The sequence below is a fragment of the Colletes gigas genome, unplaced genomic scaffold (assembly GCF_013123115.1).
Source record: "Colletes gigas isolate AHSC1104 unplaced genomic scaffold, ASM1312311v1 Colletes_gigas_Sc00040, whole genome shotgun sequence".
Taxonomy (NCBI): Eukaryota; Metazoa; Arthropoda; class Insecta; order Hymenoptera; family Colletidae; genus Colletes; species Colletes gigas.
In genome coordinates, this window is record NW_025106669.1 from 820586 (window position 1) to 844483 (window position 23898).

The following is a 23898-nucleotide window of genomic DNA, read 5'->3' on the forward strand; positions in this document are numbered from 1 at the left end:
GTGAAATTTTTCGACGGAAAAAAAAATTTCGAATTCTTCTGGAAAAAATATTTTCGTATGCGGGGGTCAATTACAATCATTTTTGGTCAATACACATACCTTCGAAATCCTACCCATTTCTGAGAAAAAAATTCCTTACCGAAAACCTAATTTGAGGCCTGAAATTCCATGCGAATCTTCAAAGCATCATAACTTCTGAACGAATTGACGGATTTTAATGTTTAAAAAGGCAAACGACGCGTATTTTGATGGAGAATATGTAAGAATTCCAAAAATATTGGAAAAGTTGTTCCTTGACTCTCAAAAATGCGAAAACCCCCAATAAAAATCGACCAATTTCCAAACAGCCATAACTCCTATAATAGTGAATATATTTCATTGAAATTTTGGGGGGAACTAGAGTTCATGGATACCTATAAAAAAGCATTAAACAACTTTTCTGTACAGAGCCAACCTAATTGAATAAAAATGAAAAACTAATATTTATGAAAAATCGACAGTCTGAAATTATTCAACGAAAGAAAAAATTTCAAATCGTTTTGGAAAAATTATTGTTGGTTGCAGGGGTCAATTACAATCATTTTTGGTCAATACACATACCTTCGAAATCCTACCCATTTCTGAGAAAAAAATTCCTTACCGAAAACCTAATTTGGGGCCTGAAATTCCATGCGAATCTTCGAAGCATCATAACTTCTGAACGAATTGAAGGATTTTAATGTTTCACCATTCAAACAACGCGTATTTTGATGGAGAATCTATAGAAATCGCAAAAATATTCGAAAAGTTGATCCTTGACAGTGCAAAATGGGAGAAACCAAGGGACGTAATATTTGGGCACTCGAAAAGACTGAAATCTGTACCAGCACTGCTATGAGGATTGGAAGAGTCATCTCCAGCGCTCTGGGGCTTCCCAAGGAAGTTATTTTTAGGGGGACATCGGTCTCATTACTTAATTCACACACCTGGTGTTATAAAATAACCAGCAAAATGGAGTTAACTTGGTCGATTTATCGTTCGTGTATCGATTAACCCGGTTACTCCTCGATACTGAGGTTATGGTTAGGGTTAGAGTGGCCAGCCTGCAGACGCTGCGACGCTTTCAACCAGTTAACTGTGATCGACGAGTATATTCGTCATGGAGAAATGGCACGATTTTGTGTATCGACGAGTATACTCGTCATGCATATAAAGTAGCGACCATTGGTTATTTAAATTGTAATTTTTGCGAAACACAAAATATATTCTCAAATTTTTTGAGGCCAAGCATTAGTAATAAAAGTGTCAATCTCATAAAATAGACACATCTTTTTCATCCAATATCTTAACAGCAACACTTACTCTGCGATTCACGAGTATACTCGTCATCGCTCGATTTTGGCGACACATAGGGGGCGCCACTGCTGACTGGTTAAGTCGTCTCGCTGGTAGAACTGGAAAAGGAGACGTGGCAAAAAGCAAAGAGCCAGCGAAAGGGAACCTCGAGGAGAAAAACGGTCGTTACCGCGACTTTGCAAATCGTTCGCACGAGCAAGTGTTACGCGATGCGATAACGGGCTGATATAATAGAGCTTCTCGCTTTCTGCCAACGGAAATCGAGCACACCGGAAAGATTTTGAATTGTAGATTTCGGAGAACCCAGCAAGATCAACATTGTTTATTATCAGCGCGACGAATTATGTGTTTCGCGTGCTATTAATTAGAAATTCCTCGACGATGAATGTGTGCACCAGGCCCCGGTAATTTTCTTTCTCCACGAAGACTTTACGATCGTATTTTTCTAAGCAAAGTAACGCATTAGCCTGATGCTTTTTCGAGGTTGTAAATTTTTCTGGAACCCTTCGTAGCCTCGTTCGCTGTGCTCTGTAATCTGAACAGAGCTCGTTCGACTTCGTGGAAGATAACTGTTCCAAGCAGTCTTGTTCTGTATCACGTTTTAGCTGACCGTTGTTATTTACAGATAGCTCATCGACTCGTGTTTCAAATGTCGAAAGTGAAACGCGATATTGCTTCGGTTCGATTAGATTTTCCTGCTGGAAATTAATTAATCTATTCCAGAGAATGAATTTTGGGGCGAATTAATACTTCGTTTCTTTTTATATTTATAATATGGTGTGTGCAGAGATAAGACAATGGAAACACTCCCCTAAACACTACTGTTTCGTTAAAAAAATTCATATAAACATATTAGTATTAGAAATATATATCTACCTTAACGCATTTTGTGTTGGCTGAGTAGTTTAAAAACAAATATAATACATAATTTTGTATTTTAATAAAGGATCGATTTTTCATATTAAAAAAAAAAATGGTAAAAATGGTAAAAATTGTAAAAATGGCAAAAATGGTAAAAATGACAAAAATGGTAAAAATGGCAAAACTGGTAAAAATGGCAAAAATGGTAACAATGGTAGAAATGGTAGAAATGGCAAAAATGGTAAAAATGTTAAAAATGGTAAAAATGGTAAAAATGGTAAAAATGGTAAAAATGGTAACAATGGTAACAATGGTAGAAATGGTAGAAATGGCAAAAATGGTAAAAATGGTAAAAATGGTAAAAATGGTAAAAATGGTAAAAATGGCAAAAATGGTAAAAATAGTAAAAATGGCAAAAATGGTAACAATGGTAGAAATGGTAAAAATGGTAAAAATGGTAGAAATGGTAGAAATGGTAAAAATGGTAAAAATGGCAAAAATGGTAAAAACATCAGATTTTGACAATTTTAATGAGGGCAATTTGAAACATTGGAAATATTTAATACACAACTTTCACCAAATGAATTAAAAATGGCAAAAATGGTAAAAATGGTAAAAATGGCAAAAATGGCAAAAATGGCAAAAATGGTAAAAATAGTAAAAATGGCAAAAATGGTAACAATGGTAGAAATGGCAAAAATGGCAAAAATGGTAAAAATGGTAAAAACATAAGATTTTGACAATTTTAATGAGGGCAATTTGAAACATTGGAAATATTTAATACACAACTTTCACCAAATGAATTAAAGAATTTAAAAAATGAATTTTTGAAGCTTGACCACCTTTTTGATACCTCGATTTTTGTAAAATTACCAAACGTCTCGTAATTTTCGTGATTTAAATAGATTTCGTGAGAAAAAGCAGATTATATAAACTATATACAAAGTTTACACGATCCACGGTTTGTTTCAACTCGATGCTCCGATTATCCCGCAAGATTGCTTAAAAATGTGGGTTTGCTTGTTGCTTTAACGCGTTCATTGATCTCTTTAAACGGTGGAAAATGTTCGAGGATATATCTCACGTGTCGTCCTTGGTTCGTAAAACTACACACGAGGCTTCTATTCTATCGATAAATCGAAACATTGGCACACGAACCGCAACTATACTCCGAAAACGATAACAGCCACTTCCTGAATGGAATTTCTCGCTGTTTAATTATTCCCGCTGGACAATGTTATCTTATCGAAGCTATCGAGCGTTCGTAAGAACGATTATCGACCTGAATATCGATTCAACTGTAGGTTAAAGGTGTAAAAACATGAATATAACTTGTATCGATAACAATAATCAAATCGTATTTCATATTTCATATTTCTATGTATTATTTATCGATAGGTTGTTGGTGTAAAATAAGTAGAAGTGTTTCTCTGTAAAAGCAAAGACTTTTATTAAATTCAACGCAATGCAATATGACTACTTAATGAATCGACATCGAATGTTCCTGGATGTTTGATGCAATATTTTTAAAATTGAATTTCTTGAAAAATTGCATCTGGAACACTTGGATAGCAATGGTAACTGGTCTGAAAGGCATTATTTCCTCGCGTAAAGAGCACGATAGACAAAGTTCAGCGGGGCAGCCTACCGTAATGCGCTTAATTAAAGTTGTTTCAACTCGTTAAGATCGTTCGCACGGGATGAACAACCCTATAAACGGCGACAGTCCGTCGACAAGTGGAACGCCATTTTCCATCGTGAAAACTTCGTTTTCATCCGGAGACATCCTTGCATCCAATTTAAATTTAACCTCAAAAGCCTTATCCTTTGCTCCATTCTTCTAATCAATATCCAGAAATAGATTTAAATTAAATATTAATTTTCTTGGTGCAAACTAATACACCAAATTATAAAAATAAAAACTTGTCCATGCAAATTATTCTGGATCGAATAAATTGTAATGTTTAGTTCGTCTATTGTTCGAATAAAATTTCGAGATTGATCGAGATTGATTGATTGGACAGTAAGCAATGCACAAAATCAATTAAATCGCTTATCATCGTTGCTTTTTAGTCATGAAACGTGTGTTTAAAGTCAGAATGGGTACACCTGTCCCCGAAATTAACAGAGCGGACGGTTTTCTTTTGCGAACTAAATTACAACGTGACGGGGGCGCCCCCTACGTGATGCGTGCAATTAATTTCAGGCCTCTTTACATCTGTTTTTCCTTTTGTTCAGGCATGGCGACCGCCGGTCTTGAGGTGCGCGAGGCAGGACGAGCGTTGCGTGTACAAACGGAAGCTCCGCATCTCGTTTCCATGGGAAGCGGACGCTTGTCCACGGCGGTGACACTGCATCCTTTGCCCGAAGGTAAGTGGGGGAAAAAAAGTACGATTGTCGACCATAGTTGCACATAAAACACGCCATAGGAGTAGATAAATAAAGAAAATTCAACGGTCTGGGTTAGGTCTGGATTAGGTTTGTTTTAGGTCTGGGTTAGGTCTGGATTAGATCTGGGTTAGATCTGGGTTAGGTCTGGATTAGATCTGGGTTAGGTCTGGGTTAGGTCTGGGTTAGGTCTGGATTAGGTCTGGATTAGATCTGGGTTAGGTCTGGGTTAGGTCTGGATTAGATCTGGGTTAGGTCTGGGTTAGATCTGGGTTAGGTCTGGGTTAGGTCTGGATTAGATCTGGGTTAGATCTGGGTTAGGTCTGGATTAGATCTGGGTTAGGTCTGGGTTAGGTCTGGATTAGATCTGGATTAGATCTGGGTTAGGTCTGGATTAGGTCTGGGTTAGGTCTGGGTTAGGTCTGGGTTAAATCTATTTAAAACAAAATAAATCTATTCCCTGGGGGAATAAGGTTCTCTATAAATCCAGACCTAACCCAGATCTAACCCAGACCTAACCCAGACCTAACCCAGACTTAATCCAGACCTAACCCAGACCTAACCCAGATCTAACCCAGATCTAATCCAGACCTAACCCAGACCTAACCCAGACTTAATCCAGACCTAACCCAGACCTAACCCAGATCTAATCCAGACCTAACCCAGACCTAACCCAGATCTAACTCAAACCTAACCCAGACCTAACTCAAACCTAACCCAGACCTAACCGAGACCTAACCCAGACCTAACCCAGACCTAACCCAGACCTAATCTAGACCTAATCCAGACCTAACCCAGACCTAATCCAGATCTAATCCAGACCTAACCCAGACCTAACCCAGACCTAACCCAGACCTAACCCAGACCTAACCCAGACCTAACCCAGACCTAATCCAGATCTAATCCAGACCTAAAACAAACCTAATCCAGACCTAACTCCAGACCTAACCCCAGACCTAACCCAGACCTAACCCAAGCCTGTATAAATTTCAAAAAATATAAATTGAATAAATTAATTTATATTTTCAACAATTTCAACGCTGGTGTATTACTTTCAGGCAATAAAGAGCTAAAAGAGAATAATAGGGCGAGAAAAAGGAACGTCGCCTGAAAATACACGTGGCACTTTGAGGATTGACTCACGCAATAATTTATATTGCGCTCTCGCGTTCGTCTTCGTCCCCCTCGATCCATCTTTCTCTTTTCCCTACGTCTTTCTCTTTGTATGCAACCGACTATATTTAAGTGCATCGCTCCACGCTTATGAGACAGAACGTTCCTCGTGGGTTACTGTCCTCTCCTTCCCCTTCGACGAAGTAAACGCCTTTACGCCATTTATATATCGCGCGCAAAGGCGTCATATGCACGTGCACTTCGTGAATGTACGTGAACACGCCTATGCTAGGCACACACGGTGGGCTAACATTTTTTATTTTACACACTTTTCCCCCCTGTTACGCCTTTGTTGTTACGCGATCGCCACGAATCTGATGATAATTGCGCGATTGGTTCGATTAAGTTGCCTGTCTACCTTGTAGGATTTAAAAAATTGAATTTTTATAATTTAAAGAATCAATCGTTTTTTCTCTCTTTCAAATGAAACAAGATAAAGAATATTTATTTCATTATATCAAGTAATAATTGCTTTTGCATTACATATATATATATAATTTGCATCGATTAATTTTGTTTAAAATATTAATTTTTTTCAAATATTTAAGTCTTTGTGTTATTAATTTTCTTTTTAAACTTGAAGGTGATCCACACTTCTGATTAATTTTTCAAAGGAGTAATTTATTTCAGCTGATTTCCCAGAGATGTTCCAAATGCATTAATGCACAATGTGAATTTCCAAGCAGTGAATCTCGACTACCATTAAGGCTTTATCATCCAGAATTACGCGTTCGAATCTCGGATTAAAATTGATGAATCACTACTCCGGCCATGGCTACAACGTTATCTAGGAAGCGTTACTGCCTCAATTTCTTTTGAGATACGAGAGCACGCCAATTGAATATCCCAAGCACACAGTGCTTTCAACAGAATCTATCTGTTGTTTCTTAACACACTTCCTCGTTATCAATTATCGACGTTTTTCGAAACTGGAAAGAATCCGTAAGAATGTATTCCGTGAACAATTTTACTACATTATTGCACATTTATGATTTAAACAACTTCGATACATTGCTTATATTATATTTCTCATACTTGGTAACGAGAATTTGTAAATAAAACTCAAGTTGCTTACTTAATCGTTCAAATTTATTTTGTGGACTTCAAAGTACGCCCCCCCAATCGGAAGCAATGCACATACAGTGCCTAACAAAAGTATTGGAACAATTCTAGAGATATATATCCGCGATAGTGCAATTCTCTCGCGAGAAAGCGCTCGAGAAGCTCCGCCACCTGGCGGCGACATCGCAGTACTGCTACCGGGCGAGGTATCGCGCCGAATACGCGTATACGTTCTCTCACAAAGAACGAGTTTCGGTCACTAATCACGGTTTGACTAATTGTCTCCAATGCAACAACCATTTTGATGGCCAAAGAGGCCGAAAATTGTTGTACTTTGTTGTCATAGATATGGAGTGAGTGATATCTTGTATGAAAGATGAATGTGACACGAACGAATGGTCTAAATAGTTTGTATAGTTTATGATTGAAGACCGTGAAACTGGACACTTGTGAGCGAGCATTGAGAGTGAGACAAATCATAGTTACTGTATCGATTTCTTGTTAACGCTTTTTTACCAACGTTGTACAATTATATTAAACACGTTCCAAACATCCACCCACGAGAAGGACCCCCCTCAAAAAGAAAAAGTTACATTCGAACGCGTAGCAAAGTAGGCGAAGACTTCGTCCCCCCCTCTGTCGCGAGTATATTTCGAACGCTGTGTGGCGGAAGCTTTTCCAAAAAGACCGAAAATGTACCAGAGTGCACGACCGCGCCAAAACTAAATATAACTGCAGTCCTTTGTAGAATGCATCGCGATTTACTCGACTCTCGCTGTTCGGGGCACGCGTGAACCTAATGTTGTTTCGCCCTAATGATCGATCCTCCAACTCTCTCGCAACGAAGGGATCAAACTACTGTTTCAAACTACTATTTCTTAACACTTTACCGACCGATAGCCTATTAATCGACTGTTTTATCGGTCGGTAAGCGTTGGTCGGTAAAACAGTTGATTAATACGCTATCGGTCGGTAAGTGTTGGCCGGTAAAACAGTCGATTAATAGGCTATCGGTCGGTAATGTGTTAAAAAATCGTTGTTTCTTCGTGAAAAGAAGGAGTTATAGCGATCGAAGGTAACGAGTTTCTTGATTTCCCGCGAATCCATCGATTCGTTCGTATAATTTTGCTTGGACTATAAACAAACAAGTTGGCTCGCTCGATCCGCTTGCGCAACAAGGCAAAAGTTATCGGAGGAATTTATTATTAGAACGACTGGGCGTCGGGTCATCCGCGTTCCGAAAATTCCTACAATTCTTTTGGTCCTTTTGGTTTTTCCTCGAACGATTTCAACGTACCATATATAGTTCTGGAGAGAATTAAGTGGACAGATAGGGAAATAAGATATAACTTAAATGGAACCAAAGTATAATAACTATTATGTACTTAACTATTATTTATCCTGGGAGAAATTGCAATTGGGAGATTCTGGAGGCCAAAATAGGACGAAAAGCAAGGATACTAATTTCTTGTTTGAGGCTTCGTTTAAAAGTTATAGAAACTTCTCTGGCCACACGGTATATTTTCGGAAAAGAATTTTTTTCTCGTAAATGCGTAGGAATTCGAAGGTGAGTGTATTCACCAAAATTGATTGTTATCGATCCCTGCAATTGAAAATAATTTTTTTAAAACGATTCGAAATTTTTTTTTTTCGTTGAAAAATTTCACATATTCTAGAATTTTTTTCTAGAAAATGCGCAGGATTTCGGGGGTACGTGTAATGACCAAAAATGATTGTAATTGACCCCCCTAACCGACAATAATTTTTTCAGAATGCTTGGAAATTTTTTAATTTTGTCGAAAAATTTCATATCTTCTTGAATTTTTTTCTAGAAAATGCGTAGGATTTCGGGGGTATATATATCGACCAAAAGTGATTGTAATTGACACCCCTAACCGACAATAATTTTTTCAGAATGCTTTGAAATTTTTTAATTTTTTCGAAAAATTTCATATCTTCTTGAATTTTTTTCTAGAAAATGCGTAGGTTTTCGGGGGTATATATATCGACCAAAAGTGATTGCAATTGACCCCCCTAACCGACAATAATTTTTTCAGAATGCTTTGAAATTTTTTAATTTTGTCGAAAAATTTCATATCTTCTTGAATTTTTTTCTAGAAAATGCGTAGGTTTTCGGGGGTATATATATCGACCAAAAGTGATTGCAATTGACCCCCCTAACCGACAATAATTTTTTCAGAATGCTTTGAAATTTTTTAATTTTGTCGAAAAATTTCATATCTTCTTGAATTTTTTTCTAGAAAATGCGTAGGATTTTGGGGGTATGTCTGTTCACCAAAAAATGCTTATAATTGCTTATAATATTTTTTTTGTTTCAGGTAAGCTAACACTTGGATCGAGTCGAGATGCGGACATTTCTGTGGTTGGTACCGGTGTCGAGACCATTCATTGCTCGATTGAAAACAATAATGGCGTGGTCACTCTTCACCCCATAAATGGAAGCACGGCAGTCGATGGTGTGACGATAAATTCGCCGGTGAGACTCGCTCAAGGTAAGACCTTGACTTAAATTCGAACAACCGTGCACGACCTCTTCAAAAAAGGTGCTTGATTGTTTTAATTCTCCTAAAGGATACTCACTTCGACAATTTTTATACTTTAAATACTTTAATTTAATTTAATTTATGAACTTAAATGAGAAGTTATAATTCCCCGAATTTTTATATATTTTTTTGATGAAAAAAATACTGTGCATGCTTGTAAAATAAATAAATATATCTGAAAAATGTTAGTGCAAAACGATTTTCCTAAAATTAAAAAAAAAATCACAAAGAAGACTGAAAAAATGTGTACGTTGCAAAATTTGACCATCTTCATTAATTTTTTTTAACTGAATGTTACATGTAACGCTGTAATTTATTTTCACTATTTATTTAGGTATCCTTTCAGAATACAAAATAAATTTTTCAATCATTTTTATTGACTTTTCACGTTTTTATCACGTCCACAGTAAACATGTGTTTAAACACTAGTAATTGCAGCTCTCAAGGTTGACTAAATAAAAAAAATTAAAAAAATTTTTATTCTGTAGGTTTCATGTTATCGTCCATAACCAAATTCATTAATTTTTGTTGAAAATTGGCAAAATAGAGACACCTTAAGTTAAAAATTACAAAATTTTATCCTTTCTTCCTCAAATTTTTTAATAAAAACATAGGATATACTAATTATAAAAATGTAATTTTATTATGGGTGAGAGCCATCACTATGCGGAGCTAGGTGCCAAAATTTCATAGCAATCGAACGCATAGTTTTTGAGATTTCACCTACGCAAATTAAGAAAGTAGCATTTCTTGAGATTTTCTTGAGATCTCACATCAGACCGATGAGTGACTGAACTTCCAGAGCTCCTGGGTGTCACCACAAGTAAATCCACACAAAAATCCTAACAACTCTCCTCAATAATCCCAAATCACATGGTGCAACAAAGGATTGAAAGGAATTTCTACAATAGAAACTTATCTCCTGATGTCACAATTGAATCCGTCGTTCCAGGTTGCATGCTGTCGATAGGAAGGTCGAACTACATGCGTTTCAACCACCCAGCCGAGGCGAAGCACCTTCGATCGGTTCTTCCTCACTCGAGGATCTCAATGGCGCCCATAAGTTTCACTCTGCCGGAGAACCAGCTGCAGGAGAACTACCATCTGGAGAGAAAGCCTCCAGTTGCACCGCGAAAATCGCCTAGGAACTCCTGCTCGGACGACGAGATCGGTTTCCTGGGGAAGCTGACCAAGTTCGAGATGCTGGCGAAGCAGAACAGGAACAACTGCGTCTCACCAAAAGTCTTTCCAGTTGGAGCTGTCACCACGAACGTTCCCGCCGACCAGATCCTCGGCCACTCCAGGTCCTCCAGCTTGGTCTCCCTGAAGAACAACAACTCACCGCTGCAGAATCTGACGAACTTGGATCGAAGTCGTTCGAACACACCGTCGTTCAATTCGTCTGGCCATTTCATGAACGTGTCCTCGCCAGGGAACTGTTTCGCCTCCTCATCCCCGAATCACTGCATCGACGAGAATCGCCAGCGAACGCCCAGTCGCTCAAACACACCGAATCTTCATCAGAACGCCTCGCCGGCTAATCACAATCAAATTCAAATGTACTCCACCGCGGAATCCTATCTGAAGACCTACAAACCGTATTACCGAGAGAATAATGAGAAGAACACTGCCAATCAGGGTGACCTGATGTCCCGGAGCATGACTTGCCAGAGATCTAGCGGTTTGGACGAGCTGAACACTCCGGATTACGACATGAGCCAGAGCCTGATAGTCTCTAAGACCACCACGACCGAGTTCCTCCAGCTGGACAAGTTCAGCTCGAACCCCAACATCTGCAACAGCCCCAGCAACGGGAATTACTGCAGTGGTAGTCTGAGGAACGTGGCTGGTGATCAGAATTTCGGTTCCAATCCGAACATCAAGAGAATACAGCCGCCTAGCCCGGCGTTCAATCGTAATCCGAAGTACAGCGAGCCAAAGAGGAGCATGAGTCGCGTGAAGAGTCCCACGCCCAGCTTGGGGAGCGGTTGCTCGCTGGAGGAGCTGCGCGAAAGGCAGATGGACGCTGAGAACAAGCGCAGGGAGGCGGAGTACAAGAGGAAACAGGCTCAGGAGGATAGGCTGAGGGAACAGGAGATGGAGAGGCAGGAGAAACTGAGACTGGAGGAGATCCTTGCCATGTGTGCCGAGTATGAGAGGCAGAGCACCGTGGAAAAGCCGAGGCAGCCTAACAGGTGAACTTATGCATATAACATGTGGTGCTACGAAGCAGAAGCGTGTGGGATGTTGTATTGGGTTGAGTCCGTAAGCAATTGTCAGTTAATTAACACTTTACCGACCGGTAACGGTCGATAAATCGGCTATCGGTCGGTAAAACAGTTGATTGATAGGCTCTCAGCCGGTAAGCGTCGGTAAAACAGTCGATTAATAGGCTATCGGTCGGTAATGTGTTAATGTAGCTTGGCAGTCGCCATACACCTTGCTGACTTATCCTAGTTTTGGGGTTGTCTTCAAGTTATTTGATAATTCTCCGGTTGTTTGACGTGGATTTTAATTTACTGGGACTTTGGTTTAGTTGGCCAGGTCTCTGGTTTAGGTTTACCTTAAAAACTGATGTCTCCAAGTGATATGTTACCAGATTGGGACTCCCATAATGTTACGTAGCGAATGTGCTGCTTTTCTCTGTTTCAATTGTAGTAAGACCTGATCTGAGCTTGCCAATTGCTATTTCTGAACTGTTCAAGTCTCTAAAATGAGGTGAGCTCGATGGGGAAAATGAATTAGAGGTCATTTGGGATTTCTGAAACAGTTGATCTACTATCTGAACTGGTAATTGCTTGTGACTCAAGCCAATAAAATTGTAGATTGATTCGTGAGCTAATAGAGAGATGACTAGCCTAGAGAGATGATTTGTTGGCTAGGCACTGCAAACTGAACAGCGCAAAAGCAAGGGAATTAGGTCTTTGTGCTATTTAATTCCTAGCAGAACCCCCCACTCTTAAGTTACGCTATATATTAGAGTAAAATTCCGATTATCCGGTATACTAGGACCTGGGGCAATGATGAATAATCAAATATGGCGGATAATTGGACTGTATCTACCTATGAAGTGATAAAAAAGAGGAATATAATCATAGATAGTACACAAGTAGACTTTACATCCAATGTATTTCTTTGGTCCATTATTCTGGGGGCTCTAGAGCTCCATTAATACGCATTGTTTGAATTTTGAGTCATTAAAGTCCTTCAATCCTTCCAAAAGTTACGATTTTTTTAGACACACGGTATATTTTCAGAAAAGAATTTTTATCTCGAAAATGCGTAGGAATTCGGGGGTATGTGTATTCACCAAAAATGATTGCAATTGAGCCCCGCAAACGAAAATAATTTTTCCAGAACGATTCGAAATTTTTCAATTTTATCGGAAAATTTCATACATTCTCGAATTTTTTTCTCGAAAATGCGTACGATTTCGTGAGTATGTATGATGATAAAAAATGACTATAATCGAGCCCTGCAACTGAAAATAATTTTTTTAGAACGATTTGAAATTTTTTAATTTGGCTGAAAAATACCCTCTGGTGATTTTTCTTGAAACTTCGTTTTTCATTTTTAACAAGTTTGTTTGACGCTGCATGGAAATATCGTTTAATACTTTTTTGTAGGTACCCATGAACACTACTTCAGAAAAAAGTTTCATTGAAATGTGTTCACTATTATAGGAGTTATGGCTGTTTGAAAATTGAGTTATTTTTACGGGGTTTTTCTCATTTTACGGGGTCAAGGATCAACTTTTTCAATATTTTTGAAATTTCTACATATTCTCCATTAAAATACGCGTCGTTTGCCTTTTTAAACATTAAAATCCATCCATTCATTCAGAAGTTATGACATTTTAAAGATTCGCATGAAATTTCAGGGAAGCCTTTACACTAGATTTTCGGTAAAGAATTTTTTTCTCGAAAATGCGTAGGATTTCCAGGATATGTGTATTCACCAAAAATGATCGTAATTGACTCCTACAACTAAAAATAATTTTTTTAGAACGATTAGAAATTTTTTAATTTGGCTGAAAAATACCCTCTGGTGATTTTTCTTGAAACTTCGTTTTTCATTTTTAATAAATTTGTTTGACGCTCTACAGGAAAGTTGTCTAATACTTTTTTGTAGGTATTCATGAACACTACTTCCGAAAAAAATTTCAATGAGATACCTTTACTATTGCAGGAGTTATGGTCGTTTGAAAATTGGGCCACTTTTATAGGGTTTTTCTCATTTTTCTGGGGGTCTTTGTGTAGACTTTCATCAGCCATATTTGTATAACACTTTAAATATCCAGGATTAAAGTCTCAAACATTCAAAATGATACAATAATAATACGCTTGTGTTATATCAAACTTGTATACATATATTAAGAAATTAATATTGATTAAAAAGAAACAAATCAAAAACACAAGTTAGATATAAAAACGAAGTATAGCTATATATAGCTTGAACAGTTAAATTAATTAAAATAGATAGCAAAGGGAATCATCTTCTTAGTTTCTTGGACATTAATGGGTAAATCTCTCAGAAACCACGCCCCTAAACAAGAACCTAACCAATGGTGGAAATGAGGTTATGATTTGTCTGAATAACCCAGTCGTGGTTTGCTTAGTGAATAGTTTATTATAAGTATATGTGAATTACAAAGAAAGAATCGCATCGTGGGGATTCCTCGACTCACTAGCCACGCTCTAACTCTCTCGCTCGCCGCCGCGTGGCGCTGCGATCACCCAGAACCGTAACTAGCCGATCCACCACAATGATACTGTAGGATAATCAACTAATATGCCTAAACTAGAATAATAACCAAATGCTAATCGCTCTAGTCTTTTAACCATACAACTCATGCCCCTTCTCGCAACCTCCCACTCTCACACACGATCCAAACCACGGGCATCGTCCACTACGTCCCACTCCCCTACAATACCCCTAGCTTGCAAGTAGCTTGCAAGTCTCATTCTCCAATACCCGTGTTTCCAATTTGAAACATTACAATGAATTCTCGCTATCTTCCAACAGAATAAAAACGAACGGCTCACTTCCACGCGAGAAGAGACTAGGCTACAGTTCTCCTTTCGACAGCCCGAAGAGTCCATCGAAAACGCAGCCTCATTTCTCCTTCGACGGGACGAGACAGTCGAACTCAGCGTCCTACGAGAACGTGTGCGTGCAAAACTCGAAAATAGTCTTCCAAAACGGTAACTCGCCTAGCAATCGTAGGAATCAGACCAGCCAGGTGGAGTACCAAACGATGAACGCGCAGGATCATCCTCAGTCGACCACACCGAACAACAATCAGTCGACGAAGTGGCCAAACGTTCTTGGCAACGGGGACCATAGCTTCTCCGGCTCGATCTCGCAGGCTCGTGTCTCTAGCTACGAGAACGCGACGATCGACAGCTCGTTGTTGAACAACAATGTAGGCAGCTACGCTCAAGCAAACGACTCGAAGGAGACGTCCATGTACGGGACGATCCAGTTGAATGGAACGAGGATCAACTCCCAGCCGAACAACACTCGAACGTACGAGATAGGGAACGTCAGTCTTTACGAGAACGTCGTGGTAAATAATCAGAATCATTCCATGCCAAAGAAGAATGGCCAGCTATCGAACTCGTGCGAGATGATAGAGAACAAGCTGGCGATATCGAACGACGACCTCTTGGAGGCTATCGAGCAGCTCTCTATGCTCTCCAAGTCCAAAGAGATCTGCATGATTCCCAAGAAAAACAATTCTGAGAAGGATAACGCGAAATCGAACGAAGCAAAGGCTGATAAAGAGAGGAAGGAGCTCGAGGAGGAGGACAGGAGGAAGTACATTGAGTTCCTGCAGAACGAGAAGGTCCATATCCTGGGAAACATGGACGCTTTGAAGAGGAGCGTGGCAGATATAGAGATTCAGGAAGAAGAAATCAGCAGAGAGGTTAGTTTCTTTATTACAGCGATGACTTTTGGAGAACAGGTGTGTTCGATCAGCTTTGTGTAGATTGGAGGTTAAGACAAGTCAAATTCAGTTAATAGATCAAAGATAATCGTGGTACAAAGTGTCCCGATGTAACTGGGGGGAAAACTGTATAAACTGTGTCTCTAAAATGGTTAAATACGCAAGAAAATGTTGTGAGAGAAAGCTAAACGACACCGAATGATGCATAAACTAGATACGTCCAAGTATTTGAGAGTACGAGCCAAGTTAAGCTTAGGTTGTATCGTTTAAATCGAATCAATCTTGATTATTCAAATGTAACGCTATCGTTAAGTCGGAATACGTAACCAAGTTTGTTTGAATAATCAAATATGCTTGGATATGATTTCGATAAGCTCACGTAAAGTCAAGAATGCTCACGATTCTAGAATTTTTGCATAAAATAGTTCTTCGAAGAACATTCAATGTTTCTTCGCTGCGCAACTCAAAATCAATCATTATATTCAGTTAACTAGGCTCATGTTTCACATAATTTTCTTCGCAAGAGTCTTGCAAAAAAGTTTTTCTTTTCTACTTTGGAAATTTTACATTAATAAAACTGTTGCAAAACTTGTTTGCAAACGAAGAGATTTGAGGTTATTTTTATTTTTAATCGCGAAATAACTGATACAAGTTGATTCCAAGTTTGTCTTCGAGGTTATGTTTGTTTGCTTTTTTACATTTCGCGTTAAGTCGTCGTGATGCCAGTCCATCGAACGTTTCCAAGTAGAAACGATGCAATTTCCTTGTTTCCTAAAAAAATAATCTTAAAGCATGTAAAACAGGCGTGTAAGAGAAGATAGCTCATTTGTGTCAAAAAAGTTGTCAGAAAAGTGAGGTTATCTGACAAGTTTAAATGTGTGTTTTCGTCTCCAGCTCGAATTAGAGAAGGCGCTGTTGTCAGCGGAGTACGAGTCGGAATCGTTGAAGCTCAGTCAGGACGAGGGTGAAAAGATAAAGATACAAATGCGGATCAACGAGCTGGAGAGACAAATGGCGGAGGACAACACGATGCAAGCGAACTTGCAAGCGGATGCCAAGTTGAGAGTTCAGAGAGCTCAGCAGGTTTGCGGTCGGTTGGAAGAAGAGTTGGCGAACTGCATGGACGAAGCATCGCAGCAAAATATCACTGAGAAACTTGTGGCGCAGCAAGATGTCTTGGAGTCTGAAAGAAAGGCGTTCGAAGACCTGGAGTTCCATCATCTCGAAGAAGAAGCTAGCAAACTGGCGACCAGAGAAGAATTACAAAGGTAAATCACACTGTTTCTTGAAGAAGAATCGTGTCAGTTCGAAATGAAAGTATTTACAGGCTGAATCAATGAGAGATATTATCTAAAATTTTGTTACAAAATGCTCCAATGGATCTTGTTGCATTTGAAAGCCCTCGGGGGAAAATTGGCATCCATTTTGTTCTTATGTTTCGCTTTATAATGAGATATTAAGGTGTACGATGAAAATTACACAAATCAGTAAAATTTTTAATTTGTTATCACTGTCATATAACTATCACTATTGCATGTGAAGTATAGCCTTCATCATCGAGGAAAAATTATAATTTTTTATAGTTTTATTCTTGTTATATACGCCTAAAGTTTTACTTAATCGTTTAACCTACGATACATCAATATCCAATTATTATCTGTGAAATTTTTGTAATATTAATATCTACAATTTTGAAGAAACTTCAGCGTATTCAACGTGTGCAAAATATGGTTTCTAGATACTTGAGCGAGTTGACGACCAAGATAGAAACCAGGAAGGCTAGGTTAGGTCATTTAGAGTCGCAAAGATCTGAGGCTAAGTGCACAGCGACCAAGGATGCGAGAAGTCTGGAGAGACAGAAACTGGCGCATTTGAAGCGGTTGGAAGAAGTCAGTAAACTTCTAATCACAGCGTACAGTGTATACCACGTGGTCCAATAAAATTCAATTTGACAAGAGCTTCCGAATAACAAAAAATAAATCTAAAATCCTCTTTTCCACCTAGAAAGAATTGAGTCGATATCTTCATTGGTTTCTGAGAAAACAACTTGGTAACGTCTTATTTGGACCACATGGTATTTTAGAGTAGTGTTTTCTAATTTATTGATATTTTTGGATTTTTAATTTGTCAGGGACGAAACCGAGTTAGAGCGATAAACGACGAACTGACGAAATTGGCGCAAAATTCACGGGAGAACACCGAGGAGAAACGATCACCGAGCAGGGAGGACTTCGACAGGATCTCCAGGGTCACCACTGACTCGCCAATCGTGAACAATCAGGGCAGCTTGGGAAGGAAGACTATCGAGTCCCTCAAGGAAATTGAGAGAAATCGACAGCTTCATTTAGCAAAACAAGGTAGGTAATACCCTGAGTATTAGGAATTTTAACACATTACCGACCGATAGCCTATTAATCGACTGTTTTACCGGCCAACGCTTACCGACCGATAGCGTATTAATCAACTTCTTTACCGACCAACGCTTACCGGTCGGTAAAGTGTTAAAATGCTTGCGTGGATCCTCTGACCTACGCAAAAGATTAAATAAATCAATGTGCTGGTGGCCATATGGTCTTCCAAACATTTTAGATAGCGAGCTCTATGGTTTAATCTAGCTTTCAAGTTACCTGCCTTCTACCTTCAAAATATATGAAAGCTAATTGCAATTTTCTTGCATATATTGATAAATAAATATAAAAAGATGGGGTATTAATTTAAATTAGAAGAAATTTCTCCCCTTTCTGTGATTTTTATAGGGTTAAGATAGAAGTACGTGTTTGTAATGAAAATTAACACTTTACCGACCGATAAAACAGTTGATTAATAGGCTATCAGTCGGTAAGCGTTGGTCGGTAAAGAAGTTGATTAATACGCTATCGGTCGGTAAGCGTTGGTCGGTAAAACAGTCGATTAATAGGCTATCGGTCGGTAAAGTGTTAAAATAATTGAAATACTGGTCTCTATCTACAATTCCTGTATTGTACAGTAGGTTCTCTGCTTCTTGCACTATTATATTATTATATTATATTATAATTTCATTATTAAAGTTTCTTCAATTGTTCTGGCGCTAATCTTATTGAGAATTTTACCATGTTTGTGTTGCAGGTAGTCAAGTAATTTCGGAAGAGAGACGAAGAGTGGAAGAATTGAAACGAAGGGTGCAAGACGAAGTTAGGTCACAGTGGGAGGAAAGGAAGATGAACTGCACCTCTTTCAACAGTGTCGAATCGGGGGAAGAGTCTTCCAGTTATTCAACGGGACCAACCGAAAGGTGAGCCCACATGTTTTTTGAACATGATTTGAAATTTTTTATTTCATCGAAAAGTTTGTCCGTTTACTGAATTTTTTTTCTCGAAAATGCGTAGGATTTCCAGGGTATGTGTATTCACCAGAAGTGATTGTAATTGACATCTACAACTAAAAATAATTTTTTTTAGAACGATTTGAAATTTTTTAATTTTGTCGAAAAATTTCACACCTTCTCGAATTTTTTTCTAGAAAGTGGGCAGGATTTCGAGGATTTGTCTAATGACCAAAACCGATTGTAATCGACCCCTGCAATTGAAAATAATTTTTTTAGAACGATTTGAAAAATTTTAATTTCACCGAAAAATTTCACACCCTCTCGAATTTTTTTCTCAAAAATGCGTGGGATTTCGGAGGTACGTGTAATGACCAAAAATGATCGTAATTGACTTCTACAACTAGAAATAATTTTTTTAGTACGATTTGAAATTTTTTAATTTGGCTGAAAAACACCCTCTGTTGACTTTTCTTGGAAATTGGTTTTTCATTTTTAAAAAATTTGTTTAATGCTGCACGGAAATATTGTCTAATACTTTTTTGTAGGTACCTATGAACACTGCTTCAGAAAAAAGTTTCATTGAAATGTGTTCACTATTATAGGAGTTATGGCTGTTTGAAAATTGAGTTATTTTTATGGGGTTTTTCTCATTTTTCGGGGGTCAAGGATCAACTTTTTCAATATTTTTGGAATTTCTACATATTCTCCATTAAAATACGCGTCGTTTGCCTTTTTAAACATTAAAATCCATCAATTCATTCAGAAGTTATGACATTTTAAAGATTCGCATGAAATTTCAGGGAAGCCTCACACTACATTTTCGGTAAAGAATTTTTTTCTCGAAAATGCGTAGGATTTCGGGGGTATATATATTGACCAAAAGTGATTGTAATTGACCCCTACAACCGACAATAATTTTTTTAGAACGATTTGAAATTTTTTATTTCATCGAAAAATTTGTCTAATTATTGAATTTTTTTCTCGAAAATGCGTAGGATTTCGGGGATTTATGTATTAACCAAAAATGATCGTAATTGACTTCTAAAACTAGAAATAATTTTTTTAGAATGATTTGAAATTTTTTATTTCATCGAAAAATGTGTCTATTTACTGAATTTTTTTCTCGAAAATGCGTAGGATTTTGGGGGTATATATATTGACCAAAAGTGATCGTAATTGACCCCTACAAACGACAATAATTTTTTTAGAACGATATGAAATTTTTTTTTTCGCCGAAAAATTTCAGCACTCGATTTTTCTTGAAAATGAGTTTTTCATTTTTCATAAGTTTATTTCACGTCCTATAGAAAAGTTGTCGAATACTTTTTTATAGCTGCCCACGAGCTCTACTTCAGAAAAAAGTTTCAACGAGATAGCTTTACTATTGTAGGAGTTATGGTCGTTCGAAAATTGGACCATTTTTCGGGTGTTAAGGAACAGCTTTTCGAATATTTTCAGACTTTCTACATATACTCAAACATGAAACTAGAAAAGAAAACTCGATTTTTCCAACCTTCCACGTTAGAATAGCCCCTGAAGAATAATTTTTCTCATCTCGAGTGTAAAAAGTCTCTCGACGCGTTAAGTGGAACGTGTATTGTGAAACCCAGAGAAGAGTCTCGTCATTGGCACTAGTTGCGTAGACTCCTCTCATTTTATCGGCCAGTTTCGCTGAAACTGGAATCCACAGAGAGTAAAAGGTGTCTCTCGTCTTGGCAGAAGCGAGAAAGTGTCGATCGCAGCGCTCAGCGTCGAGGAAACGTTCGAAATCGTGCGTCCACGATCGGTAGATCGCGTTGATCACGCTGCCCGCCAATAAAACGCTTTTTATCGGCTTCCCTCTTCGTTCGTCTCTCCGTTACACGTCCCATCGTGTAGTAGGGGGGTTGTTATCAGGCGATACGATATCAGTTGCAGCTTGCCCACTTTACGCGACGCCCCAGCGTCGTTGATACGTTGTTTCGCCGATGAAACGGCTCGCTGGAGTCGGGGAAAAGAGCTGACGGAGGATTCGAAGCCGCGATACACGCGATAAGATAACCCCCTGGCTTAGTCGTAAATGCCGTCGTGTGCTGAGGATATCGTCGAAACACCATCACCTGGAAATGCTACCAGCGTAAACACTTGGAACAACGTCTATGGAAACTGAATTATTTGAAATCTCGTCACGCCAGAAGATTCGATGAGATTCACGAACCTCGATGAAGCTTCAAAGCAAAAAGGACAACTTTAGATGGTGATTCTGAGGAAGAAACAAATGAAACGTGGCAAGAGTGATAGTAATCGTAATCGTGGAAGAAAAATATCGATAGTTACATGTTCGATAAGATAAACCTGCGCGAATCGAACTGGGTTTCCTGTTTATCGAAGAACTCTGTGCTGATATCGGAGGAAGAGCAAGTAAAGTGACGATCGATAGGAATGAAGTTTCCATTGCGTTGAACGAGCGGAAACCGTTGGTGCTATTTAAACAGTGTTCCTGGAACCTCGATGCACCGTTTCGATGCAAAGATCGACTCATTTGATAGCTGGAACTCGTAAAAGTGGCGAAGTTTCGATACTTATCGACGGTCGGTAAAACAGATCGCGGCGAAGAATTTCGGTCGAACACGAAAGAAGTAATCGAAGGATGATTGAAAGGGAAGATAACCTATAAATTATGAATTCTATGGAATTTGTTCGACATCGAAATACGTAAACTAGAATCTAATAATTAAGTTGACAATTAAAAATCTTCGATGGAATATTCCAGAAACGTGACACAAGATCTAATAGAGGTGCACCAAAATGGACAACTGATAAATATTAATCGTAGTAAAATAGATAACTGATAAATATTGATCGTAGTAATTATTGAAAAATTCTCTCACCAAATATTTTACTTCGACTAATGAAAGTGCAACATAAAGATATACATAAGTATAAATACAGTGTAATCAGAGTTCTCCGTGGCTGCGTGGCTTAGACGTCTGTCTTTGACTCTTGAGGTCTCGAGTTCGATCCCCCCCGGAACTTAAAAAAAAAAAAAAAAAAAAATAAAAGATTTTTAAGAAACCGGTTCCAAACGTTTAACAGTGAAAGTATATATAAAAAGTGAATAACTGGGAAGCATTATTGTTCATTAACTAATAAATACAGTATAATCGTCGTAATAATTGCAAATTAAATTAAATCAAAAACTACATTTAGATATATATGCATAAATAAGAAAAAGAATTTTTCAACAAACCGATTCCAAACGTTTAACAGTGAAAGTATATATAAAAAGTGAATAACTGGGAAGCTGGGAATTGTTCATTAACTTATAAATACATTATAATCGAGCCCTCCGTGGCTGCGTGACTTAGACACTCGTCTTCGATTCTCGAGGTCTCGAGTTCGATTCCCCAAAAAATTAAAAGAAAAATACAGTAGTATAATCGTCGTAATAATTGCAAATTAATTAAAACAAAAACTACATTTAGATATGTAATGCATAAATAAATCATTCCAAACGTTATAATATAATATAAAAATGGAAGATACAGTTGAAAATATATAATATATAAAGAGTTGAATAACTGTGAAAGCATTATTGTTCATACAATTTTCGAAAAGTGAAAACGAATGCTAGAAATCGATCGCAGAGGCGTACCAACGCTAGAAAAAGAAATATTAGCGAGAAACGCTGTGTGATCGATGCTGAGGAGAAACGAAATGGAAAAATTAGCTTCGAGGACTTATTGAAGAATTTGAAGCATTGCAATGTCACGTGACGAGTGAAAGGGTGGATTGAAGAGACGATAATGCGTGAGAATGAACGCGAGGGAAGTGGGCGCGTCCATTTTGAACGAAATTAGGCTGAAAGGGTGCAATCTGGTCACTTTCCTCACCAGCAATCGCGTTTACGTTGGCAGCAAGGACTGGATCTGCGAGAATTGCTATCGTCCGTTGGAATCACGATCGCGTGCGTGTTGCACACGCTGCTTGTGAGTCTCTATCTATCTAATATTTCTAATTCTGGTAATTTTAATCGAGCTTCTATGTTATAACTCAATTTTTAACAGTTTTTTACGTTAATTTAAATGTTTAAATATGATAATAACAAATATTTCCACATTTCGTCATCTTCAAAATTTGCTATTATTACTACGACTCAGAGTAATATCAATAATTTAATTTTTTTTTACTGATTTTATTGTTTCGTTTCACTTTTTATATGAATTTTATAATGTTACTTTCTCGAATTTTTTTCTCGAAAATGCGTAGGATTTTGGGGGTATCTATAATGACCAAAAATGACTATAATCGAACCCTGCAACCGACAATAATTTTTCCAGAACGATTCGAAATTTTTTATTTTTGCCGAATAATTTAGGCATTTTCCTGATTTTTTTTCTCGAAAATGCGTAGGATTTTGGGGGTATGTATAATGACAAAAATTGACTATAATCGAACCCTGCAACCGACAATAATTTTTTTGGAACGATTTGAAGTTTTTTTTTCCCCCCGAAAAATTTCAGCACCTTCTCGAATTTTTTTCTAGAAAATGCGTAGGATTTTGGGGGTATGTCTATTCACCGAAAATGATAACAATGGACCCCCATAACTAAAAATATTTTTTCTAGAAAGATTTGAAATTTTTTTTTATTTATGCACCCTACCCCCTTGTCGATTTTTCTTAAAAATTCGTTTTTCATTTTTAACAAATTTGTTCGACGTCCTACGGAAATTTTGTTTAGTACTTTTTTGTAGGTACCTATGAGCTCTACTTCAGAAAAAAAGTTTCATTGAAATATATTCGCTATTGTAGAAGTTATGGCTATTTGAAAATTGGATCTTTCTTATGGAGTTTTTCTCATTTTTCGGAGCGAAGGAATAAGTTTTCGAATATTTTTGGAATTTCTACATATTCTCCGCTAAAATACGCGTTGTTTGCCGTTTCAAACATTAAAATCGGTCGATTCGTTCAGAAGTTATGACGTTTTAAAGATTCGCATGAAATTTCGGGGTAACATTTCTGGGCCAGAATTTATATTTTTGGTAGGGAATTTTTTTCTCAAAAACGCGTAGGAATTCGGGGGTATGCTTATTGACCAAAAATGATTGTAATCGACTCCTGTAACTGAAAATAATTTTTTCCGAACGATTCGAAATTTTTGAATTTCGTCGAAAAATTTCATACCTTCCCGAATTTTTTTCTAGGAAATGGGTAGGATTTTAGGCGTATGCTTATTGACCAAAAATGATTGTAATTGACTCCTGTAACTGAAAATAATTTT

General features: G+C 37.8%; 1 protein-coding gene across 1 annotated transcript in view; it reads left to right on the forward strand.

Annotated features, from left to right (window-relative positions):
- Positions 1-23898, forward strand: part of LOC122402801 (pleckstrin homology-like domain family B member 1) — a 68422-nt gene that overhangs the window by 26827 nt on the left and 17697 nt on the right. Inside the window, exons 2-9 of the mRNA XM_043405900.1 lie at positions 4435-4566; positions 9159-9332; positions 10336-11578; positions 14409-15312; positions 16228-16601; positions 17072-17222; positions 17465-17690; positions 18439-18604. Of these exons, the coding sequence (XP_043261835.1) occupies positions 4437-4566; positions 9159-9332; positions 10336-11578; positions 14409-15312; positions 16228-16601; positions 17072-17222; positions 17465-17690; positions 18439-18604 (3368 nt within the window). The 5' untranslated portion in view covers positions 4435-4436. The remainder of the gene's footprint in view (positions 1-4434; positions 4567-9158; positions 9333-10335; positions 11579-14408; positions 15313-16227; positions 16602-17071; positions 17223-17464; positions 17691-18438; positions 18605-23898) is intronic.